Raw genomic sequence first — 15,901 nt, 5'->3', positions numbered from 1 at the left:
TCGAGGGTGTCCAAAGAAGGGCAACAAAGCTGGTGCAGGGTCTGGAGCACATGTCGTACGAGGAGCGGCTGAGGGAACTGGGGTTGTTTAGTCTGGAGAAGAGGAGGCTGAGGGGAGACCTCATCGCCCTCTACAACTACCTGAAAGGAGGTTGCAGAGAGCTGGGGATGAGTCTCTTTAACCAAGTAATGAGTGATAGGACAAGAGGTAACGGCCTCAAGTTGCACCAGGGAAGGTTTAGACTAGATATTAGGAAGCATTTCTTTACAGAACGGGTTGTTAGGCGTTGGGATGGGCTGCCCAGGGAGGTGGTGGAGTCCCCATCCCTGGAGGTGTTTAAGAGTCGGGTCGACATAGCACTGAGGGACATGGTGTAGTTGGGAACTCTCAGTGTTAGGTTAATGGTTGGACTGGATGATCTTCAAGGTCTTTTCCAACCTAGATGATTCTGTGATTCTGTGTGCCAGGGGAGGTTTAGATTGGATATTAGGAAAAATTTCTTCACTGAAAGGGTTATCGAGCATTGGAACAGGCTACCCAGGGAAGTGGTTGAGTCACCATCCCTGGAGGTATTTAAAAGACGAGTAGATGTGGTGCTTAGGGACATGGTCTAGCGGTGGACTTGGCAGTGTCAGGTTTAAGGTTGGACTCGATGATCTTAAAGGTCTTTTCCAACCTAAATGATGCTATGACTCTATGTTAGTATTCCACAACTTGCAGAAGTCTGGAAAAAGTATTGGGGGATAAGAAGGAAACCAGAATGTCTAGTCTTTTTTATCCAGAGGTATTTTTCTGCTTAACTCAAATATAAGACCACTTGGATTGTTAAGGGTTCATATATGTATATACTAACTTTCAAAAGCTACACGGGTTATATATCTCTTCTTGACTATATTGACTAGGCATCATCACTCAGTGATTATACTGAAGCCTACAGACGAGCCATGGATTCAGTATTTTCTCCAGCAAGAGTGCCCGAAAATCAAGACCTCTACACTTCAGACTGACTCTTTTTGCTGCATTTGGAAGCAGGCCAAACTTCTGGTTTTAATCATGCAAAGATGTGTTCCTACAAGCTCTGCTTTACCTTTATCACAGTGTTTCAATTTTGTATTTAATTTTCCACCCCACAATCTAGTTCAGTTCACCCTAGAAGATATGAGCTGAGCACCAAACACAGATGGATGTTGCCACTCGTTACAGGAAATTTCCTTTCAGTCACAGAAATATTCCTATTACTATCCTAAACCCCTAGAGTAGAGGCCACCTGCTGTTACCTATAAAGAACAGCAAACATTTACAGAAAATACCAGCCTTTCTTTAACTGAAAATGGGATTCCTATAAAGCATAGCAATACCCCTTCTTTGCAGTTTGACACTGCTCAGTAGAAATTTTTCCTTGAGTGACCAAGCAGCCTCCAGCCCCCATCCAAAAAGAACCAATCTCCAGTTGTGCATTTTGACATCTTCCTACCTAGCACACTCCTAATCTCTGGGTGGTCTGTTTTCTGCTCTGCATTCATTTTCCTGGTTCTCAAACATAAGGGATTTTTCAACCTTGTTTGTTGCAAAGTCATCATCTTAGTTTTACTCTCCCAAAACTATCTTCTACCTTACAAGTCTGCTTTATTTATTCCATGTCACTTAGCATGCAAATCTGAAATTAATTTCATAGACCACAGGCATTCAACTATGCCATTAAAACCACTGTTTAAGAGCACGCTTATTTAGAATCATCTGTGAACTTGGAGGCTGAAGCTGAACTGCAGTGGAACAAGTACTGAAGTAGAGGGATCTTGATTATACCCAGTGAAGTGACTTTCTGGTTTGACTTCCCTCTCAGATGTATTAAAAACTTGAATTATGTATCCAGTTATTTAGTTACATAATATCAACACTGCCCCTTGAAGGTAAGTATATGTCTCACCAAAACCAGAGTGACCAAAAAATAACCACTTTGAAAAGACTGGAAATTTTGCAGTTATGAGCCTCATAAAACAGCTTAAACTACCTTAAATCTTAATGAAAAACACATAAGATGAGCAAATGTCAAAGTCACATTGTATGCAAGAATGAGGGAGTGAAAGTGACATATCCAGAGGGCGGATGATTAACAGCTAGCTCAAAAATTTGATTAAGTATGTGAACAGTAATACGTCAATTACAGGAATAAACATTTCTCACTGACAATTATTATACAGATGAAAATAGTGCTTCAAACACATATGGCTTGCAAAAGACATTTATGGAGATTTAGAGGGATCTTTCCTTCCCCCAGACTGCAATACACATTACTTCAATGAAACGTGATAGTAACAGTCAATCTTTTAAAATGAAGACAAAATAAGTTGGAGCCTCGCCTCTCACACAAAAAGCAGCAGCTTCAAAAGTAAGTTTTCTTGGCTACTGATAACAGTATGTCATTTGGATACAGTACAAGTGCAGGAAAATATAAGGTTTCTTGTCCCTGATATTTAAAATAAAAAGAAATCATTATACAATAGTGAAAAATAAAGTTGAAATTATGTGGTCATGGTACATACAGTATGGCATCTCAAGCCTGGATGTAGAACAGGCCATGCACACAAGAAGAAGCTTCATAAACTGCATAGAATTCAAATAATTTTGTAGAAAATAAGTTTTATTTGGCTCCTTTCATACACTTTTTCAAAAAGAAATGCACATTCATACAGTTTGCCTTTCCCAGTGCATGTCTGGATTCGCTCACATAGAGCCACTAATATAAAGGCAAAAGGTGCCTTTGAAATAATTTCTGACACATTGTATTTTGACTGTAAATCATCCAAAGTTACTAATTTTCTAATTATAACTTGGAAAGAAACATTCTTCAATTCACACATGTAATTTTCCCACACAGGGAAGAGGAGACAGACCTGCAACAAAGAACTGTCAAGACAATGGCTAATACTCATTTCAGGTAGAGCTGAAGATAGGTTCTCTATTTCATAGTGAGTTGGGATATAAGAGAAAAGTCCAGCTGGGTAACTTGGTCTTTTCAGAAGCTCTAAAACAGAAATGATAAACCGTTGCTTCAAAACCACAAATCAGCCATTGGTAGTGGAGTTTGTTTGCAGAGAAAGCAGTTTCCCTAGTTGTTTCTCATGGCCAGGTCTCCTTCCTGTTGATGGTGACTATGGAATTTGTTTCTTGCTGCTGCTTCTTAAACACTTCATGAAGAGGAGTAAAGTCAGCTCGGGCTTTCATACATCACAAGAGGTACTAACCCATCAAGTACCCCCTACAGGAAAAAAATTGAGAAAAAGTTAGCAAATGCAGGCAGGACTCCTCAAAAATCAAGAGACATATGGTCTTAAAACAAAAACTTCAGACTGCCAAAAACTCTGCTGATCAAAGCTATTTAAAACAATAAAACCTGTCCAAGGTACAAACTGGCCAGCTTTAACTACATGTTCCTTCCTCAGCTGATTTTCTTCAACGAACACTGAAAAATGGATTAGCCTGTTCTCAATTCAGCTTCAATAATCCTTTGGAAAGGTTCTTTATTTGTACCCTTTACACAAACTACAAGAGTTAAGATATTCAGTATAACCCAACATTTTCTGGCACTCAACACAACTCTGGTCTCTTTCTCTTCCATTTCTCTGAAGCCCTGTTTCTTTAATGAGTTTAAGAAAGAAAACTGCTAAGACACATGCGTACTCAATGAAACAAGAAAATATATAGCATCAATGAAGCAAGAAAATATAGAGCAGGTCCCTATCCAGCTACCTGCTGCCAGGGAACCCATCACTTCTGTGTTATAAGACAAAATTTTTAACTACACTGAAGAGGTTAAAATAAAAATATTTAAGGAAGGAGGAATGACTGTCATTGTTAAGTCAACACCTCATGGAGCTACTTCAAAAATTAACTACCAGTACCTCCAAACACCAGGTTTCAGCTATTCTAAATGAAATAGATGGACCGAGAAATAAAGGGAGGAAGGGGAGGGAAGAATCAAAAATCCTGCAGTTGGATTTTGCATACCCTGAAAGCTCCAGATCTTTCCTACTTTTTGATCTGTGAATATAGATGTATTAAAACATCACATATGTTGTATACTTCAATGTTACATTCATTTTTCCAGCAACAACAAAACCTGAGACATCATCTTTACTTTAGGACTGCTTTGGATGTTTCTGAACACTCGTTACTGCTGTCATCAGTTCTTCTAGTTATGATCTCTCATGTACACTGTCACCATGAAGAACTTTGCCTTTCTTCAAGTTCTTTGACGCTTGCTTTCTCCTCAAAGCCCTAGCTTGTAATTACTTTTACCTGGCCACTACATACTCAGTCTACCCTAAAATTAATTCTAAGTCAGACTCACTAATCGTATCTTCTGACATTCCAGGAACTGTCACCTTTTTCTTAACCACAGCACAATCTTACAGTACCTGACCCCAAAAGCATCCTACCTCATTGAAGGTAGCTTGTTCAAAAAAAGCATTGAAAAAATGCAACTTATAGCCAAGCTGCAGATCTTTAGCATACCTCATTGTATTTTCTGTTACTCTTAAATTTAACACAGGCACGCATGAGTCACAAGAAAAGCTGAAACAGTATTAAATCACTTACGGTAATTTCATCCTCATGAAAACTCTAGCCATGAAGAAACTCAAAAGCACACTGACAAATCCAATAAAGAGCAGAAGAAACCTATTCAGCTTGGGGATATTTGGTGCATTGGATCGATCCAGAATTATGAATCCTAGGCCACCCATTGTGAAGAGGAAGCTGGATGCGAGCCCTTCCATAATATATTGCCCATTTACTCTAAAGAAAAAAACAAGGAGGGAAGGGAAGAAGAGAGAGAGTCAGAAAAAGATCAGTTTTAAAGAAAATATTTACATTTCAAATCCCACCTAACTCAACCTGCTTTAGCTGTACAAATACACAGGATGATTAACTTTGATGGCTGACTTTCTAACAAAAAGTAGGTATGGAAACTGACGTTACGCAATTAAGCCCTTAATACATAATTTATCTCTGGGACTGACAGTCTGCAAGGTGACCAGTCAAGCATACTAGCGGTTTTATACATAATACTGTATACTCATGGCTACCACACAAGCTCATCAGTTTTCAGAAATATCTAGTCCAAAGCAGCACCTGGTTTTACAGATGACTTGAGGCACAGAAACTTGACTGCTAGGCCACTGAGCTTCCCAAGTCTTATTTCCACGCTGATGTTCAGGGAGCAGTGCCTGAATCCTCATCTCAGTACAAATCCCACTCAAAGCACTATGGCAGCGCACGAAGCACAGCTACTGGTTCCAGCACACAGCAGGTTCTTGTCTGCAGTATGTTTTGCTACTGGCTCACTGAGCCTGCATATATTGATTGTGGGGACCGAGCCTGAAAGTGCCCCAGCTCTCTGGCAGTCCACACAGCCAGACTTCCTTCTTACAAAGCTCAGACAGAAAGAGGGGACGCCAAGATGCAGAAAGAATACTGCACCTCGATCATGAGACTCCTACTTCCCACAGTCACTGAACCTTTTTCCCCATCCTTGTAACTAGCAATAGTAGCAACCTCATAAAGTTGCCGTGGATGAAACTACTGTGGATACTAATACAGAAATGAAGATTATCATTATTGTCTCATATCCTGAAAACAAACAATGTTGTCTCATTCCATGTTGTTCTCACTGACTTGTACTAAAGCACTATCAACTCCCTGCAGTAGCCTGATTCATCTACACTGCAACAATCCAAACCAGTCTGAGACATATATCACATCTAGTTCAAGTCAAAATCTGTACATGAGGCATGTCAGACCTCAGATTCAAGGAAATTTTTTGGTATTTAACAAAAAGCATTCTTTGTTTCCACGCACATAAAAAACACAGTTACAAATGTAGATTTAACCCTCTTCAGACCAATTTGTTATTAAGCAGTCTCTAGCTTATTTTCAGTAATAGAAGCAAAAGGCTCAAAGACAGTTACACACTTCTATGTTCCCCAACCTCAGACTCAAGAGTCCCTATTACACTAGAGTTTAAAAGGCCAGAACCAAAAGTTTCACAAACATTATGCATGCTGCTATGAAATATAATCAAATGTGTCTGCATCCACTATAAAACTCAACTTTAATAGCAACAGTTTGGAAGAAAGAGAAGTACTGCCAGCTCAAAACATTTTTCTTCCCAGACTTTTCATTTTTAAGTGTTTTAAAAGGACTGAGTTTTTCTATTTCCATTGATTTCAACGCTTTTTTTTAAAAATATATTTGCAAATCAAGGACTGATCTAGAACTGATCCAGCCTTGCACAGAGAGCTCAAAAAAAACCAGATGCACAGCTCTGTAAGACAGGTTTATTCACCTGTGCTTAGGCACTTGCAGCACCCCTGCTCCCACCCTCCTACCTGTATGCCAAGAAGGCCACTGGCCTCTGATGCCCATGTTCATCTGTCATCGACCCCACGCTGGGAGGTTCCACAATCACGTCATAGATAATCCCTGCGGGGAGAAAAGCAAGCATCACCTTTGATTCACAGCAGCAAACAGCGAGCACTACCCTAACACGCAGGGACGCCCGGAGGTGGCCGGGGTTCGCGTTTTACGACCGATTTGGAGCCGGACAAGGGGTCAGCAGCAGCAGTGACTGTGTTACGCGGGGCAGGGGCCAGCAGCCCGCTCTGCTAAGGAAGAGCTACTCCGTAAGCGGGGTCTCCCACCGGCCCCGGCCTCACCTCCAGTGATGAGGAAGTAGGACACCACCACCAGCGCGTACACGGTCATGGCCGAGGGCATGTGCACCCAGCTCGGCCGCTTCAGCTTGATGTTGGGGCACTCGAGCACGGCGAAGGGCAGGCGGTACAGCGTCTCCATGGCGGCGGCGCGGCCCAAGAGACAGCCGCGACACCGCTGGTCCCTGCCCTGCCCGGCTCGTCCCGCCTCGGCCGCCCTCCGACACCGGACACGAAGGCGGAAACGGAAATTGGCCGCCGCGTCCTGACAGGGGTAAATTAATGAATTTGTAAAAAGCCAACCTAAACGAAACACGCCAAAATTACGCCCAGGTGGGAATGACAGACTGAAGGGAGATTTTTTTTTTTTCTACGCAAAAATATCTGGAAACGCAAACCGCCCGCCGCCGGAGGATCTATCCAACTTACACACCTGCCAGGACCCAGCAGCCCTGACGTGTCGGTGCTGGGTAACGGCGAGGCGCTGGGGGCGGCGCCGGGGGCAGGGCCAGGGGCGCGGGCCCCGCCCCCGGGCTGGGCAGCCACGTGGCCGCCCCGGCAGGTCCCGCGGGGCTGGCGGCCGCGGACACGCGTGTGCGCGTACGGATGTAAAAGTGCTCGCCACCAGCCTCACCTACGGAGCGCTTCCTACGGGCAGGTGCCGCGCCGGCCCCGCAGCCGCCGCCAAGGGGCGGGAGCGCTCTTTGGGTGAAGCGTCCCTGTGTGCTGCACTGGTTTCCTGGCAGGGGGAAGGAAAACCCACGTCCCGCGGGAAATCTCGCACAGCCGGGCTGGGGAGATACAGGCCTGAGGAAAACAAAGCGATCCAAAGTAGGCCTCACCCGGGTCCCTGTGTTCACAAGGGGGTGGGGCCAGGATGCCCTTTGCCTGCACTCAGGATGCGGTGCCTGCCCCAGCCCGCAGCCGGGGACCCCAACAGCTGCAGAGACTGGGGGGGAAAAGGTGCATCAAACCAGTAGCTGCTGACAGCAGGCAAGGTACCTGCGTGTATATAGACCATCTTAGATGCTCCTTGTACGTGCACAAACGCCTCGTCAGCCCAGGCCAGCCACAGGGCCAACCTGCTACTGTCCTCAGCTCAGCTGAGGCTCAGGCATGGGGAGAAGCACCCAGGCAACACCCAAGGGAGAAAAATTCCCCATTTTGAGTGGAAGCTTGTCTAGTTCCTCTTGTCTTTCTCAAACTGTTCACGTCTTCTCTCTACCTACCTTCATTGGAGCTGAGGTCAAGTGTCCTGACAACGTGGGAAGTGTTTCCTTCAGCAGAGGCATCTGACAGCCAGGGACTGAATCAGAGTGCTAGCTGAAGAGAAGAAACAGGTCCATAAAAAAATCCCAAACCAAACACCCATACATAGGAAGACTGATGCCTTTCAGCAGACATAATTTAACACTGGAGACAGGCAGTAAAAACCATCTCAATACCAACCCTCCCACTCCTGGTTCATATTTAAAGTTACATGAGCTAACTGCAAGGCTTATCCATTTTGAGAATATTGACAGAATTATTTTAACTACTTGGGACACTGTGAAGAAATCCATGGGGAGGTACAGCTCATTTCACTCTCTGTGGTGTTAAGTCAGCTATCCTGGACCACAGCCATCTGTCATCAAATGCAGGAGGCACCACCACCACCGCTGTGAGCTTGCAGACAGTTGACCCGAAGTACCATCTCGCTGCTGCCAAAAGGGCAGGTCTTTTCATCTGAAGTTTACTGTGTTTCTTGGCTGACTGTACAGCCTGTTAAGCTTCAGTCAGGCACAGTGTGAACAGACAGCACAGTCAGGAGGAGGAATCTGCACACATCTCAGCCACAGCCTGAGCAAACTCCACAAGTGATCTCCAAAACCTCTTCAAATGGCATCCTCACTGTTCTCAGGAAGCCTGCATGCTCAATTATTTCTCCTCCTTCCTTATTCCGATGGTGGAGCTCCCTACTTTTTTGAAAAAACAGTTATTGGTAAAAATAGATACCCACTTCTTGTAAGATACTAAGAGCAGTTCCAAAATTCAGAGCTGGGAGTGAGGAATACCTCTCCAGCCGCAGGTAATGCAAGAATTATCCCGAGCACTTCTGGATAGCGTTAGAGGCACATTTACACTTCTTGCTACAAAACAGAATGAAGCAAAGAGAAAAACGAGCTCATTTCCACTTTTTATAATTGCTTTTTGCATTACCATTACATCCTCAGTGATAAACCAACAGAACTTCATGGTTCAAGTTTCAATACCAGAGGCCAAACTTGCTACTCCAAAATCTAATTCTGGAAGCCATTCAAGGTCTGTTCTAGCTGTGCCCTGGAGCTCTGCTTGTACCACACCTGACTGCTGACCCCAGAAGCACCTAACAAATGAACAGAATATGACAGCTGCAGCTTTTTTCCAGGAGATCCAGATGTAGCAGTATGAAACTGTCTGGTGGATACAGCACTGGCTCGGTGAAGTCAGACTATTCCCCCCGCCCTCAGATGCGAGTAACAGAACTATAGCACATACCATTGAAAATAAAATCTACCTTAGGCCTATACTAGCTCTTCTTCATCTGACAATCTCTTCAGTCTTTAGCTTTAGTCTTCATTTTGTTTTTCTTTTTCAGATTCCTAACTTTCTTCTGAGCCAAGTCCTCTGATGAATTCATACATAGCTGTTGCCATGAAAAAAAAACCCTGCACTGCTTGTTGCTCCAGTCTCTCTACAGGACTGTGAGGGAGAGCTAGGAGTCCTGTTTAACCAGACCTCCTTCCACCCGCTTGAGTGCCCTGTCGGCAGGCAGCACAGAACACAGCATCCTGACATGGGGTTTGTTGCACCAAAACCCAATTCTGCATAATACAAGCTCTAAGAAGCAGCTTCTCCCAGCTTTGACTAGCACATGGAATGACAGGACACTAGAAAAGTGGAGCTTTCATTTATTGGGCTGAAACTGCAAACAGAATCACTTTGACTTCTGGCTCTGTGCTTGTGCCTTCAACACTTTCACAACGATCTTCTGCTCCTCAATAAGAAAAGCTCGTTTGATTCTGGAAAAAAAAAAAAACAACTTTAGGACATGCATCTACTTAACTGAAAACACAAAAATAAGACAAAGTGACAATTAGTTTTGCTGTCTCCAACATTCATTGTACATGTGGTGTTAGTACCACAATTACATAAAAAGAGAAACCATCAATGTTCTTGACAGCATCAAAAGACAGGGATGGTAGCACTGTATGAATGTAGCAGTTTGGGGGAGAAGGCCTAGTGTGCCTGCAAATTTAGGATGAGTGGCTTGTAGGCAAGCAAGGTCATATCTGATGGATGAACACTGGAAAAATCACCACCTTCACTAACTTCAAGGGCAAAAAGCAAAACTCCTCATTGGCAAACTAATTTAGCTGTTCTTAGTCAGAATTGGTGTGGCTGGTTGTGGTCACATCTCTTCCTTAGAAGTACAGAAAACTTTACATGAGTCCAGTTATCAAAACAAGAACAGCTCCCCTCTCCGGATTAGAGCTTTTTGCACATAAACAGAGAAAACTTTGGCAGGTCAAGTCATGTCTAAATACAATTATTTCTGGAAGACATGCAGACGGACCTACATGACAGTACTCACACATCAACAGCCTATTTGATCATTTCAAGTTAAAAGCACAAATATACCACACAGTCTTCTACCTTTAAACATTAAAATGCTACTCCATATGCATTTGGTATATATGGCTACTACCACAGTACACAAAACCTACCAAAGATGTCTGAACAAATGCAGGAAAACCCCTGTCAATTACATCGAAGGGGGTGACTGTGGTTTTTGTTTTAGGCAGAATAAGGTATACTCATGTATTGAAAACAACCTACAAGCTCATAAAGTGTTTGGGAAAACGCTCAGAAAAAAAGGCAGCTTTTAACACAGAAAAGTTATGCTACAGATCTGCAACTTGTCTTCACTGGCACCTAATGTGATTTAACTTAGAACTCACACAAGCAAAAAAAAAAAGGTGACAAGATTTGCACTGCAGATGAAAAAACTGGCATTAGAATGCTAACTCCAGAGACCTGCTTTGATTACCATTCACAGAGATGACATATTCTTTGTAATAGATATTTCTTCCCTCAAACTTGCCAAGGAAGTATAGGATGTACAGTTGTCACCCAATAAAACTGAATTCAGTGAGGCCCAGCAAAGGCCATCTTAAAGCTTAACCACAGTAAAGATGCTTAGTATGCAACAAAGTAATATCTCTTAATCCCAAAACACCACAAAGCAGCCAAAAGCTCAACTGATCTCAAAGCAGTATCTTTGCATTAGACAGCAGGACAAAAGAAAAATCTTTACTATGGGGGCTCAATATAAAAAACTCCAGAATGCGCAGACTGTTTAGCACCAAAGCCACAATGCACTAAGATACAATGAAGAACATAAACTCTCTACAAAGGAGCTTCACATGCACTAACTAGCTCAAATCCAAGGGACAAAATCACACACATCACTGCTAATGTGCCCCATGCTTACCCCCTCCATTTTACTACAATTATGTCAGACGAGTCTTCAAAGTTTTGGTCCACATTATGAAAACACAGTGAGATGTAAAAATCTTATACGAAGTAACCTTGAGAATGAAGTTAACTTTCTCTAAGCTTACCTGTCGCGGACACACTTAGCACACATGGAACCACCATAGGCTCTGCTAACATGCTTCTTTGTTTTTGACAGCCTCATAAGAACTTTAGGACGCACAGCACGAACCTACAGAAAGCAAAAATGAGAAGTGTACCATAAGACAGACGTTTTGGCTAACAGCCATATCAAGAAAATTCACTCTGATAGTTTAAAAAAAAAGCAGCAACACCTGAAGTTGACTATTTAAGATGAAAAAAGTTAAGTCTCAGCTTGTTGTATCTGCCATCTTCACAGCATTCCTAAGCTGATCTTTCCATTCTACCACAGGGCTTCAACAGATTCATTAAAAAATTGTTTATAAAAAATTATTTTCCCAAGGGTAAGAACTGCTCAAAGATCAACATCACTCCAGCATCCCTATCATTGTTAAGAGCAATGGTGTCACACCAAGAAAACATTTTGGAGAAAAATACATTAAAAACATTCATTGCTTTTTTTCTAAAACTGGAAGTCAAACTTGACTTACGCTTTTTTTTGAAAGCCTACCTAGTAAGTCTCATTTAGACTTTTAAACCTGCTACAGAATCGCCTCAATCTAGCTCTAAAAATTTCAGCCAGTTAGCTCTTATAAAACAAGAGGGTTCAGATATAACAGCAATGAGAACCACAAGCATTAAAAAAAGCACTCTAAGCTTTCAAAGCTTATTTTACCAGCTGAATTTTACAACATTCGAATAAGAACATTTTAAAGCAGAAAGTTGTTCCATGAAGAATTCATCAATAAACAGACATATTATATTACTTGAAAGGGCTCTTTGTACTGAAAAAGCACTGCTGCTGCTGCTGCAAAAAAAATCTTATGCCAGTAAGGCTAATACTTACACCACGAAGTCTTCCTGGGCATATACCACATGCTGACTTTGGTGCCTTCCCCACTTTCTTGGTGTAAAGGTAAACAATCCTGTTCCCGGGTGTTCGGGACCTAAGCACAGCAGAAAAATAGTTAACATAACAATCAAAACTTAAACTCAGCTTTCTTAAAAAATAAGTTTTCTTAGAAACTATATCTTACTTACAGTCTGGTCTTGTTGGAAGCTGTGTTGTAGGACAACCTACGGCGGTAGGTCAGACGCTGAACCATTTTTTACACCTAAATTAGTCAAAAACAAAACAGCACTAGTTCAGGGCTCAATGTCCACGTGAAGTTCACATATCACAGCATCACCTGCACTGAAGCACTGGGCCAGATCTGAATCAGCAGCTGCCGATTCTATGTTAGTATTAACAAAATTAAAGCATTTCCTCATCAAAAAACAACAAAACATGTGACAGGGGATAGAATGTGCTTTACAACTAAAGTTCATCCGAACTAACTCGAACGCAGTTCAACATCCCGGTCTTGCCTGGACGATATCATGCTCCCCTAGAAAACTGTTTAAAACTTTAACAGCTGGGTGTTTTCTAATCAACGCAAGCTTCGTTGGCAAGGCTGAAAACTCAGCTGAAGCAAACGCTAACTTTTCCTATCTCATCTGACAGCAAACTGTATTAATCTCACCCTAAGCCCAGACCGGAGCATTCTCCGGGCCCAGCAAAACGCGACGAGAACGGCGAAACCCGCAGTGCCCCGCTCCTGCCGTGGCGCAAGGGAGCAACGCCCCAAGGAGGCGTTAACAGTCTTCACAGCCCCTCGGAGCAACCCCCCGGCACCGGGGCGGAGACGGGGCCCAGCACCGCAGCCCGCGGCACCGGCTGGCTGCGGCCCGGGAGAGGCGGGCCCCTCTCGGGAGCCCCGCCGCGGAGGCCTGGAGAGGCCCGGCCTCTCCGCCGCGCAGCTCTGCCCCCGCCGCCGGACCGAGCGCGGGCAGCGGCGCCGCCGGTCTCTCACCACAGCCCCCCAGGGCCCCTGGCCACCCCCACCACCCGCTGGGCCGCGGATGGGGGCGGATGGGCGCCGACAGCCCTCAACCACTCGCCGCCATACCTGGCGCCGCCGGACCCGGAAGAGGAAGCGGAAATGCGCGGGTCAACATTGAAATAGTGCCGCGCTGGAACCCGGAAGGAATACCGGCTCCTGCGCGCCGTAGCTCGTCCACCGGCCACGGTAGGAGTGGGCGCCGCCATGTTGTACGGAAGCGGAGGTGCACCGGTGGCGCCATGTTGTACGGCAGGGGCGGGGCGCCGCTCAGCGGCCGGAGCTGAGGCAGACAGGGCCGAGCTGCCGCGGCCCGCGGAGCCGGGTGGGGGCGAGGGGAGCTGGGGCAGGGGGACGTGGTAAATCACGACTAAATCCTCTCTGGTGCAGATGCTTCACTTTTCCTAGGGATCCTACGCACATGCTCTCTCCCGCCACCACCATTCTTTTTGGTATGTTTTACTGATAAACTATTTTTTGGTATGCTTTACTGAAAACTATTTTTGTAAAACATCATCTTCTTTCCTCAGAATGAATATTTTGTCTTCATTATGCTAATTACATGGCTGTAGGCCCATAAGACATTTATCAGTCTGTTGTTTTAAGCTCCAAATTACAACCTTCGCTCATACACATCTTTCCATGCCAAACCGGCAGGTAACACACCTGGAAACTGTGTGCTCTCACACAAAACTTACACAAGGAAAAGGCTGGTCCCCCTTGAAGACTGTGCTCCTTCGCCTGCCAGCCTCAGTGGGGAGAGAGTTTCACCCTCACTCTTTTTGCAGTGTTCAAGTTGTTCAAGAATACCTTGCCTTGAGCACCAAAGTGCTACCCTTGCTGCACTCGCTTTCCCTCAAGACGGCCTTGCTACCCCCGGCACTGTCTTTTCTGGGCCCAGCAGCAGTCTGATACACTGATCCCAAAACTGGGCACTGTGGAGAGCAAAAAAATACCGGTGTTTGCCTAACACCTCCTTGCTGCGCTGGCAGCTGTGCTCAGTCTTGGACAGAAAATCCTCTTGCCTGTTTGCCAAGGCACATACTTGCTGTCTCACATGATCCGGGGCAGGTGCTCAAGCAGGAATATGAAGAAATAAAACTTTCTCTGCTGCTCAGGTCAAAGGTCCACCTGATCCCAAATCCCATTTCCAAGCCATAGGTACCTAGGAAAAGTATAGGAGAAATGGGACACGGCTAGTTGATCTTTCCCTTAATACACTCCCCACATTCAGCAGTCAGCATTTTACAAGCTTCCTGAGCTTGGTCGTGCTTTCTGACTTTTGTATTTAACGGCCTCCGGTAGATCCCTGAGGAAAGAAAGGAAACACCAAGAGCTAAGGGAGCGTAAAATGGCTTGTCAGCAGCCAGAAACAGCATTCCAGTGGTGCCAGGTCTGCCAAATCTGCAGTTATCAAAAAATAGCACACAAAAGCTACCCCTATCAGCCCCTTGCAATAGCATTAAGTACTGCTTTTGTAGGAAGGAAAAGGAATGCTCGCTGGAAGGATCCGTGCCAGGTTACGAGGGCATGTAGTAATAGGATGAGGGCTAATGGCTTTAAACTGAAAGAGGGTAGATTTATATTAGATTAGATTTAGATTAGATGTAAGGAAGAATATCTTCACGGTGAGGGTGGTGAGGCACTGGAACAGGCTGCACAGTGAGATTGTGTCTGCCCCCTCCCTGGAAGTGTTCAAGGCCAGGTTGGACGGGGCTTTGAGCAACCTGGTCTAGTGGAAGGTGTCCCTGCCCATGGCAGGGGGGTTGGAACTAGATGATCTTTAAGGTCCCTTCCAACCCAAACCATTCCATGATTCTATGATTACACTTCTCCCAGGCATTTCAGCTCCCATCCCACGCATGCAGGTCCCTGACAAGCTGAGAAGCACATTGACAAGCAGAGCTGGCCTCTGTGGCTGGCTGGTGATAGGAAGGCCCCCGCTATCCATCTGTGGCCTCCCTAATGGATCCTGCTCCCACCCCACCTCATGGCACTGATGCATCAGAGACCAAGAGATTTTAAAGGACACATTTCCATCCCTTCTGCTCCCCTCCTCTGCTGCTGGTGCTGATCCTGCTCTGCCGCACAAAGTCAACCCCCTCCTTCTCGCGGTGCGTGTGAACAAGTTGTGGCCACTGCTGCAATTGGTGCTGACTTGTACGGGCAAAATCTTCATGTACTGTCAATGGGAAATCACCATCTGCAAGGAGCACAGAATTGGGCTGTAAGCCCTGCAATGCTCTTTTTCTCTGCTGGCCTGAGCAATGTTCTACAATGATAATCAGGGACCTGCACATTAAATATGTAGGATGCCGCTGCCATCGTTAGCGGCTTCAGCTTTGCTTTTGGAGAGTAGTTGGTGCTCAGAAAGCTTTGATGTGTGCTCCTGGCCTTATTTGCGGGTTTGTAACTCACAGTTCATTGCACTGCATCCTCCCTGGTTTTGACCTATAATTATTATTTTGGTTAATTATTGACTCTTTTTAAGTGCAAATTATGGCCACCAAAATTTTTCTAATTCATGAAAGAAGAGAAAATATGTATGAACTAGATTTTAGGGTATATTTAAAATACGAGCATATTTCAGACAACAAGTAAATTTCAGAGCAATTAGAGTATTTAATATGAACCTTCTAGGCCCAGAACCCT

At 44.6% G+C, this 15,901-nt stretch overlaps 2 protein-coding genes across 3 annotated transcripts; both read right to left on the bottom strand.

The window, feature by feature from the left end:
- Positions 1-2,226: 2,226 nt before the first annotated feature.
- On the bottom strand, positions 2,227-6,962 carry OSTC (oligosaccharyltransferase complex non-catalytic subunit). The gene is made up of 4 exons (XM_074823247.1): positions 6,717-6,962; positions 6,390-6,483; positions 4,600-4,797; positions 2,227-3,259 (listed from the first exon to the last, which is right to left on the bottom strand). The coding sequence occupies exons 1-4, from the start codon at positions 6,853-6,855 to the stop codon at positions 3,241-3,243; spliced, it is 450 nt and encodes a 149-aa protein (XP_074679348.1). The 5' UTR covers positions 6,856-6,962; the 3' UTR covers positions 2,227-3,240.
- Positions 6,963-9,627: 2,665 nt separating this feature from the next.
- On the bottom strand, positions 9,628-13,416 carry RPL34 (ribosomal protein L34). Of its 2 annotated transcripts, none has more exons than XM_074823248.1 (5): positions 13,319-13,416; positions 12,411-12,484; positions 12,217-12,316; positions 11,357-11,460; positions 9,628-9,754 (listed from the first exon to the last, which is right to left on the bottom strand). In XM_074823248.1, the coding sequence occupies exons 2-5, from the start codon at positions 12,473-12,475 to the stop codon at positions 9,670-9,672; spliced, it is 354 nt and encodes a 117-aa protein (XP_074679349.1). In that variant the 5' UTR covers positions 12,476-12,484; positions 13,319-13,416; the 3' UTR covers positions 9,628-9,669. The 2 variants fall into 2 exon arrangements, with proteins under 2 accessions (XP_074679349.1, XP_074679350.1); XM_074823249.1 differs by lacking the exon at positions 13,319-13,416 and adding an exon at positions 13,204-13,215 and having other exon boundaries at positions 12,411-12,486.
- Between the last annotated feature and the right edge of the window lie 2,485 nt (positions 13,417-15,901).

Source organism: Strix aluco, chromosome 4 (assembly GCF_031877795.1).
Source record: "Strix aluco isolate bStrAlu1 chromosome 4, bStrAlu1.hap1, whole genome shotgun sequence".
Lineage (NCBI taxonomy): Eukaryota > Metazoa > Chordata > Aves > Strigiformes > Strigidae > Strix > Strix aluco.
Note: the sequence above shows the minus strand (reverse complement) of the source record. Positions and strands in the feature narration are given on the sequence as shown.